The sequence below is a fragment of the Amblyomma maculatum genome, unplaced genomic scaffold (genome assembly GCF_055883805.1).
Source record: "Amblyomma maculatum isolate TAMU_Amacu unplaced genomic scaffold, ASM5588380v1 scaffold_62, whole genome shotgun sequence".
In the NCBI taxonomy this organism is placed as follows: Eukaryota; Metazoa; Arthropoda; class Arachnida; order Ixodida; family Ixodidae; genus Amblyomma; species Amblyomma maculatum.
In genome coordinates this window covers 245787-257287 of record NW_028146787.1, presented here as the reverse complement: position 1 = coordinate 257287, position 11501 = coordinate 245787, and the positions used below count along the sequence as shown (strand labels likewise).

Here is an 11501-nt window from a genome sequence, read left to right as displayed (position 1 = left end):
TCGACGGAGCGAAGCAAGGAAAAGTTGCCATAGCAACGCTACAGCTTCTTTTAATCGTAATGATGATGTTTAAAGCTCGCATTCAAGGCTCCGAGGCCGGTCGCATCCAAGTAGAAGTCCGTCGCCGTTGGTTTGCGTTTGGTTTGGGCACCTTGGCACTTTGGGTTGTATCCTCTGTGTTTCAAGGTTTCAAGGCTCTGGCATGATCTAGCACGGAGTCGCAATTTCAGCTTTCAGCTGGCTGCTGCTTTTCGTACAGTGGTCACCAGAATAGGAGGATCATCGGCGGGTCATCAGCCTTCGACATAAATTCCTACAGAGGCCAAGGTTGCAGAGGCCATCAACCTCACATGCGGGAGAGGAAGCTAACGTTTGACAGCTAGGTGCACCGTTTGTTAAGCAGGTGTGCGATAAACAAGTGTGTTTGTGATCAGCGGGTATGTGGAATCTGGCAGCGACAGCGTTACGTGGTTGGTCGCCACGGTGCAGCTTGTCTATCGGCACGCTGTCTGCATCCCGTCGGCGAACCCAGTTACTCATGCGGACCACATGCGGCAGGCTGGACAGGTCTCTCGCAGCTGCAGCTTGCGCCGCTCAACACACATCGGCAGCATCGAACAGCAAGTACGCTTAACTCCCCTTCAGATGGGATAGCCCTTTATCATTGCAACACCTCGTAAGAACGCTAGTATGACAGCGCATAAGGATATGCCGTTTGAACAACGCACTGGAGCGATTGACTGGCAATACATCATCGGGCATACTGTTTTCCTCATTTGCTCTCTGCTAGCAAACGAAAAGCAAACGGAGACAAACGTTCTACTGATTTCACAGTGATGTGTTGTGACTGGCGTCCAGAGAATATTGTAGCCTACTGCATGCACGTATGCATGCGTTGCGAAATGCTTTGGTTGGGAAAGGGCCCCACATGCAGGTGGTTTTCTCCGACAGCTGCTGTAGCACAAACAAACGCAAGAGCAAAGGGGCGCCGTCCGCTAGAAACCTTTCCTTGTTCCTGAAAGCGTGCTTTCTAAATAAGAAAACAAACGCCCACTTGTGCTAGCTGCTGTGCCAGCCGCCTCCTGTAGTGTGTCGATCGTCTTCCCCGCAGTCCAGACAGCATGGCGAGCGAGCGGCGACCGAGGCTGCCTCGGGTGTGCTCGGCTAACGACCTGCGTGTGCGTGAGGCGCGGGAAGACCTCACGAAGACCATGCTGGGCATGGACTTCGGCGAGCCAGCGCTGGCCGAGGCGATGGCAGCCCTCCGCAAGGCGGTTGAGTACAACCTGCGTGGCGGCAAACGTGTTCGACTGCTGGCCGTGGTACAGACGTACGAGCTGCTGGCCGAGGAGGATGACGTCCCACACTTGCATCTGGCCTGCCTGGTTGGCTGGTGCGTCGAACTGGTAGGACACACAGCGTGCATAGCTGCCCCGGAATCTGGTTTCCTGCATACACGTCTTCAGGATTATAACACAATTCAGAACGACGACAATCAGAAGTCATGAGAAAGTACTGGTTTTGGGTTGTGTATGCTGTAACATTGAAGTCATTTAGCGTGCTGAGCACATATGTTGCAACTTCTCTGACAGGGTACACATGAGCATGCAACAGTCACAAGCAATTTCAACCAATAATCTCTTCATTTTGTCTTTTCTATCCTCTTGGAATATAGACAGGAGTCAGTAGCTTGCGGTACATTCACTGCATACTACGCAAGGTATAAAAATTAAGCTCATCTCTAGAAATGAACTATCGCTATATCATTGTAACTAGTCCAGCTTGGCATTTCTATGTGAGCCAAATAGTTGTGAACCTGTTGTGCTGAGTGCTGGTAGGAACTAACAGAAACACAAGCACTAGCTGGCATTTTCAATTCAGAGAATGTCTTGTAGGCAACATCTTAACATTTGTGCAACACTATGTTCTTATGCTTGTGTGCGCATTCATGTGTGTATTTCGAGCATTGCTTTGTTGGCTTGTGGTACAGATTTTAAATTAAAAGTTCACTAGACATTAAGCCCATTACTGCTAACTTGGTTACATTTAAATGATGTGTAACCTGCCTGGAGGCTTAAACTGTGGAATTCATAGTTCTAGGCCAAGAATTGCACAAAAGAAGCATTTATTCACCCATCTCATTATTCTGCTCCCTGAAAAACGATGTGATGAGTTGAATCATGTTGAACATGCAGTGCAGTTGATAGTCATGTCTGCCGTTGCAATGAGCAAAAGCTAGGAGTTCTTGTATACAAAGTTGTCCTGATGACCACTTTTCCCTTTGCACAAATGCTACGTTGTGTTTTTTCTACTTGCATTAATTGTCTTTCGCTTACTCGCTCACTGAACAAGCCTGATGACCTTGGCTGGAGGAAACGACTCCGAGCTAAATATAGGCTCTGCAGGGAGAAAGGAGGGTAGTGCTCGCACAGGCACCTGGCTTTCCTGCTTCGTGAGGCTACGCTTCATAGCTTGTAATGGTTTGTTTTTTGTAGAACTGAACTCACCAGACTGTAATGACCTCGAGTAGTTTATTTTAGGGGTAAAAACTGAAAAACAAAGAACAGTAGGACATTCTGCTTTGTCTCACTGATTAATTATTAGGTCATTGCTATTGCATATAATTCAAACATCTGCCCCCTTTACTTGCTATGGGTAATAGCCTGGATTTCTCTAAATACAAGTCATCTGTGTTGTTGAATACGAGTAATCAGTTTGTGCGGGGTTACTTTTACTGCTTTTAAACATACATGCGAAATAACCATGTTTAGTAGGCCATCAATTTATTGTTAGCTCTTGTATAAAACTACTTTGGACATCATATGGGTGTACAAATGTTTAAATGTTAGACACAAATCAAATATGGCGGTTATTAAAAAAAAATTATGTAGATATTGAATCTTTTCATTCCAGAAAGAGAGAGAGAGAGACAAGCATTACTATTCCTGCCATTACTATTTCTCAAAAATTAAAGAAAACTAGAATAACTTAGCATGGTACAAAACAAACCATGTTGGGCATATAAATCTATACTGCTTTGATTAGGTGGCATAAATCTCTGAAATGACAGCAAAAACTAGCATGGTCCTATGGTAAAAGCTCATTATTTAGGATTTAAGGAGCCTGAACAAAATTAGTTAACCATTCGAAGATTATATTAAATACCCCTCCTCTGTTCCTTTGAAGAGAAAAAGCAACTGCTTCACAATACAGTGAAGCAGTGAGAGGAGGCTCCATTGCACAAGCAGCTTCAGCATGCTTGGAGAAAAACTCGCCAGACGTAGACAAGGGGAACGCCCGTTGGCACCACAAAGAGACAAAAAAAAAATGTCCAGCCGTGGCACGCGGCTGGTTTTAGACAGCTGGCAAATAAGGATGACAAATTGCTCCATAAATTTTATTTCGCTTGCTGAAGCAAGAAGCAGCAAATCCAGCTGAGATATGGCCAGCTGGAGGGCAGAATACACACGTGTGCGCGCGCGCGCGCGCGCGCGCGCACACGCACACACACACACACACACACACACACACACACACACACACACACACACACACACACACACACACACACACACACACACACACACACACACACACACACACACACACACACACACACACACACACACACACACACACACACACACACACACACACACACACACACACACACACACACACACACACACACACACACACACACACACACACACACACACACACACACACACACACACACACACACACACACACACACACACACACACACACACACACACACACACACACACACACACACACACACACACACACACACACACACACACACACACACACACACACACACACACACACACACACACACACACACACACACACACACACACACACACACACACACACACACACACACACACACACACACACACACACACACACACACACACACACACACACACACACACACACACACACACACACACACACACACACACACTCTGGGTCATTTTTAACTGTTATTCCAAACTCTGCGAGAGGTACGTTAGTACAGGTGGATTGTACAGGTGCAGACATAAGTAAACGGAGCACTCTTTTTCGTTCAGATTAAAATCGCGCCTTCTGCATTAGAGATAAGAAAATAATATTTGTCCAAATGAAAAGGCACTAGCGTCTACTACCGGTTTGCACATACTACAGTTGTGCATTTTTGTGCAAATTTTAGGAGCAAGTACCATGCTCCATTCATTTTTGTCCGCACTTGTACAGCAAGGTGGACGTTGTATACATACATGATAAAGCTCTGTAATTAAGTAATTAATTATCTAATGAACTTTTCACAAGCCTTATTAACTAAGTTTATTAGTTGATCAAATTAAAAAATAGCAAATGACATTCATTAGTAAATTTTATTTAATTATTTGCTTAGTTACCGAGCTCTATCACGTACATAATGTTCACCTTGTTGTGCAGTCAACCTGCACAGATGTATCTTTCGCAGGGTTTAAAATGACGACCTATGAACAGCGAAAAAACATCCAGTACAAGTATGCACATACATGTATGTACGTATCTGCATATATGTACCGGGCGTCGTTTTTTTTTAACTATTTACAGATCATTATTTTGAACAATTCCAGAGATATATGGTGCAGTCTGTGTAGGTGAATTGTGCAGCAAAGTGCGCATTATGTGCCTAATAGAGCACAGTGATTAAACGATTAATGAAGTAAAATTAAATAAACATTTTACTTTTGATTTTAGCGGCCAACAGTATATTGGGATATTGAAGGCCATTAACATAAAAGCTGACTCCTGTTTTTTTTTTTTTTTTAATTTAGTGGCAATGCAGTTCAAAATATTTAACATTAAAGACATGCGATTCTTAACTCATAAACTTGGCTTCCTGCGATTTCTCATACAGGAGGTATGGAAACTATCCACCTATTTTATGTTATAGAAGCATTTAATGTTATTTCTGTGACAATACTACATCCAATGATGGCCTTTTAAAAATGTGCATAGTTGGAAGCCAACTTCACGAGCTAATAAAGCATACTTTTGATGTTACATATTTTGAAATGCATTGCCGATAAAGAAAACCGGGCTCAGCTTGTATGTTGACAGACTATAATTTTTCAATATAATGTTGACCCTTAAAATAAAAAGTAAAAAAGGTGATTGGTGATTAGTTCATTTTAGTTAGCTAATCATCTCATCCCCGAGGTCTGTCATGTACATAATGTTTGCCTTGCTGCACAATCCACCTGCAAAAATCACATCGACGTGATTTCACTCTATCTGCTAACAGTTCAAAAAAGCACCCAGTATATAATAAGTTCAGGATTCTTGTATTGTTTCACCAACTTGACTCAATCTGTCCACCTTAGAGACTTCCATGCAGAAACCTGTAAGAATTCTTTCCTGCATGTCACAGTTGACCCAAACGAGATTGCAGAGGTCTCGCTAGGAGACGTGAAGGAGACAGGATGGGTGCTGTGGGTGTGGGTGTTAAGTGTGAAACGCTTCTTTGAAAGATCAAACCATGCATAAACTGCATGCTCTTCTTAATGATTGTTCAACATTAGTCGTTGGTCACACTGGTTTCTCGAAGTCTGGCATGTGGGGGCCGGCATGAGGAATTTCGCATTAGTCAACAGCCGGACACAACTCCAGAATGAAGCGTCAAATGCACCTCAAAGGAAGCCTTTCAGCCAAGGCGTCGACCAGCTTTCGTGACATCATGGATAAATAAATACTTTAGACTTGCTAGTATGGCATCACAAGGTATGGCATCACAAGGTATGGCACATAAAAGAAAAATCACGATTTAATATTAGCCACAGCATCATTGAAAATCAGTTTTTGGGGCCTCGTTAGAGGGTCACCTAATACTTTGTACTTAAGCTGTATCCAACTATAGTAACACTAGCAGCATCTGAGTGCGATTGCTCCACGAGAGAAACGATGGAGAGAAGGAACAGGGAGGGTGCCCCTGTGCTATTTTCCTCATGCTTGGAAGTGATACCTTATTCCATGGGGGAAATTTTCACATGTCATGGTTGTTTATGAGTTGGCGGTCGAAAGCTTTTGAATATTAGGAAATTTTGAAGTCAAGAGTTTGACGGAAGCCCGTCCGGTCGGGATGGGACAAGGTCGGTGTCATTTATTTTTCGTCATTAGGAAATTTTCAGATATCTATATTATTGCGAAAGCAATACTATGCCAGGTTTCAGCCCATCGCGTAGTCCGTGGCCGCAGTCACGAATGACCTTGAACAGCCACGAAGAACGCTCGGTCACGCACAGCTAATGCATTCGCTCCATATTGCGTTCAGCAGTGTTGAATCCTTTTTGGTGTTTGATATGAACATATTCTATTCATGTTCAAAATTCTAAATGTTTACACACTCTTAGAGATTATCAGCAGTCAGGTTACATTCTCTGCAAAGCTTTGGCATTCATTTCCCTGTAGTCCGGATGTCAGAATTAAGTAGGGCAGTGCTATAAAGGGTGTAGCAATTTTCTAAGGATGAAAATATCTGCACATGTGTTAACTGTACTGACTAATGTGAACATAATTTGAGTCGTCAACATTCATTCTGCAGAACACCCGTTATCACATAAATTGCCCGGCATTAACATGTGAATCCACGATGGTGAGGATGCAAAATAAAAAAAGAGGAATTCCCCTCTACCTTCAGGAAAAGGAGGGAGGCAGTGGCTGGCGTGAGGGAGGGAGGGAGGGATACGGCGGTAGCCAATCACTCGAGGAATGGGTAGGATGGCGAGGGGGGTATGATGTATCATATTGTGATTGATAGGCAGAGCAGCTGCTCTGCCTAGGGGGTGGCTGTTGATGCTGATTCATATTCTGCTGCACGAAGAGCGTCGATTGTTTTTTAATTTTCTGTCCCACACGTGTGTATTACATTGAACAGAGATTAGGACTGTCACAGATGTGTGAAGTTGCATTGTGGGTAGAGCAAATGGGCATGCATGTTCCAAACATTCCATTCAAATTTGTGCCTTGTAGCAGTACTAGGTAACACGTCTGAGGCTGTATGTTTATTTGAGTGCATTTTTAGTGCAAAATCGCTCATACGGACGCCAAAGCCAAGCAAGAATCTTGCCAATGATCATTCTACCCGGCTCCCCCCAGATTGTGACGTCACAGTTCACATGTCCCGGTGTGGGTAAATCAAACAATGTTTTCACGCAGTATCAGCAGTCTGACCTGGTTAAACCGTAGATAATTTTTCACTTTGGCAGCAGAGCAAGTAACGAGTTTGCTTTTAAATGCATCATATCTTGCACTACTCCTGTTGTCAAAGCTTTCACCAGAAGTGGCGTGCTAAACAACTCCACCACCATGCTGTCTTGCAGCTGCAGTGCTACTTTCTGGTCCTGGATGACATCATGGATGGCTCAACGATGCGCCGCGGACAACCGTGTTGGCACACGCTGCCCGACGTCGGACTGCGGGCCGTCAATGACGCACTATTCCTTGACAAGGCTCTGGGCTGGGTGCTAAGACAGCGTCTTCGTTTGCTGCCCTGCTACTTGCCCCTGCTGGAGCTATTCCACGAGGGTGACCTTCGCACTGTGCTTGGGCAGACACTGGACATGGTGGCTGCCGCTGCTGATGGCGCGGGAGAGAATGCGGTCGATCGCTACTGGGCAACGGTCACATTCAAGACAGCCTTCTACTCATTTGCACTGCCTATTCGTGCTGGTATGCTGCTGGTAAGTTCTCTTCACATTTTGTCACTTACTACCCTTCCGTGGTGGGGCAGTGGTTAGGGCGCTCGACTACTGTGCCCAAGGATGCGGGGTAGAATCCTGGCTGCGGCAGCCGCTTTTCAAAAGAGACAAAAATTAAGGCGCTCGTCTGCTGTGCTATGTCATTGCATGTTAATGAACCCAAGGAGGTCAAAATTTCCATAGTCCCCACTATGGCGCCTCTCATAGCCCGAGTCGTTTTGGGACGTTCCCCGTAAACCAAACCAAACCAAGTTTTTTTGTCACTTAATGCTTCAGATCAGAGACAGAGAAATGCAGAATGCCTGTTTTTTGACAAGTGCAGTGATTAAAGTTCTGCACCAAATTCAGCTCATTGCCCTGCATTGTGCCTGAATGCCATATCTTGGGTGGAAATTAATGCAAACCCTTGTCAGGTGAGGACTGAAAGTTGAGAAGAAAAAGAAAACGCATCTAAAATGAGGTTTTTGTTGTCAGCAGTCATTTTGATCAAGCCTTCGACTTTGTTGTCTGGTTAACTTCAATTACCTGCCCTATGCATTTGTGCCTTTCTCCGAGGGCTGTGTTGCATGCGTGTTCTTGCAAATAACTTGTACCTTTGCCTGTATTTACCGATTTATTTCTATTCAAGCTGTACGCTGTGTGTCTGAAGGTATACTGTCTGTGCTGCAAACTTAGAAAAAAAAAAAAAAGACAATATGGAGGACACTTAAGCTCGACTCTTAAGGGTATGTCAGGATAGCGTAGGCAACCACCTGACGTATAAAGCCCCATTTTAACCGAGATTATGAGTTTGCCTGCGTGGTCTAAGAGTATTGGGCCTGACTTGGGCCAGTGTCACTGGAAGGTTGATTCTTATTCGACATTCCCAATTCAAATGAGCGACCTGAATTGGCAGGTCCTCCCAACTTTTTGATATCATGTGGTCACATTAAGTCACACAAAACTTATTGAACAATCAGTTCTTGGCCGTGCCAACTGCCAGTTACTACCTGCAAGTACCATTCCCATAATGTTTCGCTTATAACGCCAGCACCGACACGGGACTTCGCGACTAACGGTACCTTTAACACTGTCACGTTAAAATGCACTAATGTTGACTTGCTTGTCACCGCAGAGGCATGCATTTCTGAAGAAACGCGGAGGAAGATTTCCAAAGGTTGTGAGAACAAGCATAGGATGAGCTGATTTGATTGGCTGCTGACTCTGTCATATGTGTCATAGACCTTACATAATTTCTAACAGAGGACTTCTTTGCATCCAAGCAAAGCTTCCCCACCAGACAGAGAACTTCAACTTGTTGTTCTCTCAACATACAGTGAAAGAGAGGATTCTGCATTCTTTCGCAGGCCGGCATCGAGGACAACGGGCTGCACAAGCAGGCACAGGAGGTGGCCCTTGCACTCGGACGCATCTTTCAGGTGCGTGACGACTACATAGACTGCTTTGGCACCGTCGAGGACATTGGAAAAGTGGGCACCGACATCGTAGATCGCAAGTACTCCTGGCTGCTTGTGACGGCCCTTCAGCTAGCCTCACCCAAACAGGCTGAGGTCATACAGGTATGCACCATATCAGAAGACTCTATTACCTTCACCGCACTTCCCTCATTTGCAAGCCAAGCAGTGCCTTTCAGTTTCTGTGCTACCGTATGTACAGTACGGTCCACTGTTAAAGGGAACATGACACCAGGTGGCTGCAGCGCTTTGCAAAACTCGCATGCGCAGTAACCACCGCCAGCTGTTCTTCCCCATCTGCACATAGTGCCGCCAATTCTCCTCAGTTGCCAGTGGCAGCGCATTGCGAAGTGTGTAGACCATGTGATCGTACGTTCCCTTTAACAGTGGATCGTACTGTACTCAAGTGGGGAGGGAGTCCTTTTCAAGAGGTGCCAGCCACGGTGCCTGCAGGCGTTCATATCGTCACTCCAGAAATGGGGAGTGAATGCACTCAGTTCTTTGCGGAGTCCTAGGCAGGAGAGAATTTCCTGGCCGAACTGCACAGGGTTTTCCTAATCAAAGAACAAAATGCTTGTTCCTAATGTGTCCCCCTTAACTCAAGGCAGTAGGTGGCACTAAAGCAGCAACAACACTGGTTCTCCTTTGTGCTGTCTGGTGCTAATTACTTGTTAATTGCTCACGCAGTTAAGAACATTACTGCTTGCTGTGTTTATGTGAAAAAGCTGAATTGCAGGAAAAATAAAAATAGTCGAAATTTGCGGAGCCCTCCACAGTGCCCTCAGAGCCCACGTCGCTCTGGGACGTTAAACCCTATTAACCAAACTAAACCGCACTCACTGCAAGGAGGAGTTGGCCAGTCATACATTATGTATGCCCAAGATGCTTATTTACATTTGGCTGAACATTTTGACTTCCCCATGGTTTTGCAGTTGTGCAAGGGGTTGATGATCGTAGCAAATCTGCCACTTGGTCATAAAAGTTTGCAGTAGTCATCACATTTAACGAAGTTGGTACTGAATTCGTGTTCTTTCACTCTTAAGATGACGATTCACTTGATTTTAAGGAGAGATAAGGGCGTGAAAACTTTTTATACTAGCATGCAAGTGCAAAATAGAATGTTGAGTTCCAGTACCTCATCAGGAACAGAAGATATGACAAAATAGTGGCCATTTCTTATGGGCCATTATGGTAATTTCTCATTAATAAAGACCTCTTTTAGGAAGATGCACTCAGTTAAAAAAGATTTACCACAGATGCTTAAGCTAAAGAAATTCATATAACATGATTTTCTTGATCATAAATAAAAACCACAGCCGGAAAGAAACAAGTATGTAGCAGTAATTAGCCAAAATTTAGCCTAATTGCTAACATATCACAATTAAGGAAAACAAAAAGGAAAGCTTTAGGTTGTGCAGTGGCATGTTCCTAAAAGAGGTGTTTTTTAACGAGGCACCACCATAATGGCCCGTAAGAAATTACCTAATTAAGATAGTTATTTTGCCATTTCTCCTCCTAGAGTTGAGAAATTTCAGATCCAAATGCATATTTGAAATCGGCATTCTATTCTGCACTTGCATGCTAAATTTTAATGAGATATTTTGAAAAATGAAACAAGTCCCTTGTACCCCAGTAAAGTGCAGCGTTGGTACAGCAAGACTCCATTCACTTTAAATTGGCCCTATCTGGGAACACTTCACTAGCTCCCTTGAAAAGGGAAAGTGGTAAAACTTAAGCACACTGGCAAGAGCAGCAGTTCATGTCAAGTCTCGAAATCAACCAGGCAAGACTTTTTGTACTGAGGAAAAAAAAAACAAACAAAACAGGTCAACCCACACACAAGTAACATAATAAAAATATGTGCGGGAAATAGTGAGAATGACCCGCCAGCTGAAAGCAAACGCACCCATGCCATAAACAGTGCCGTCTTCCTTGCAGGCACATGTGGGTCGTGGTGTCCCTGGTGGCAGCAACGAGGCTGCAGTGAAGGCTGTGTACAGAGAACTGGATCTCCCAGGCCGCTATGCAGCCTATCGCGAGCGTGCCCTCAACGAGCTGAATGCCCAAATCGAACACCTGCCTCCAAAGCTGGCCGAAGTGTTTCGTCTCCAAAGGGATGCACTACTTAGACTAGACTCTTAGGTGCCATGCTCTTCTCCTGCCCACTCAGTTTTGTAAGATTTGCAAGATTAACGAACAATGGACCTTATATATGTGCTCTGGAAGTACCGATTAAAAAAACTAACTCACATTTATGTGCTTACACCTGCCTTTGGTTTTGGGTATT

At 44.5% G+C, this 11501-nt stretch overlaps 1 protein-coding gene across 1 annotated transcript; it reads left to right on the top strand.

Annotated features, from left to right (window-relative positions):
• Positions 1–73: 73 nt before the first annotated feature.
• LOC146170724 (farnesyl pyrophosphate synthase-like) lies at positions 74–11501 on the top strand. Its single transcript, XM_084586822.1, has 5 exons — positions 74–624; positions 1112–1406; positions 7383–7742; positions 9107–9319; positions 11153–11501. Exons 1-5 carry the CDS (start codon positions 440–442, stop codon positions 11354–11356), a joined length of 1257 nt encoding a protein of 418 aa, XP_084442948.1. The 5' UTR covers positions 74–439; the 3' UTR covers positions 11357–11501.

Bases quoted from the DNA above. Each gene is read 5' to 3' on its own strand.
- LOC146170724 (XM_084586822.1), top strand. From the start codon at position 440: ATGTGGAATCTGGCAGCGACAGCGTTACGTGGTTGGTCGCCACGGTGC. The intron at 625-1,111 runs GTACGCTTAACT...TCTTCCCCGCAG, and splicing joins TCGGCAGCATCGAACAGCAA to TCCAGACAGCATGGCGAGCG. The intron at 9,320-11,152 runs GTATGCACCATA...TCTTCCTTGCAG, and splicing joins AACAGGCTGAGGTCATACAG to GCACATGTGGGTCGTGGTGT.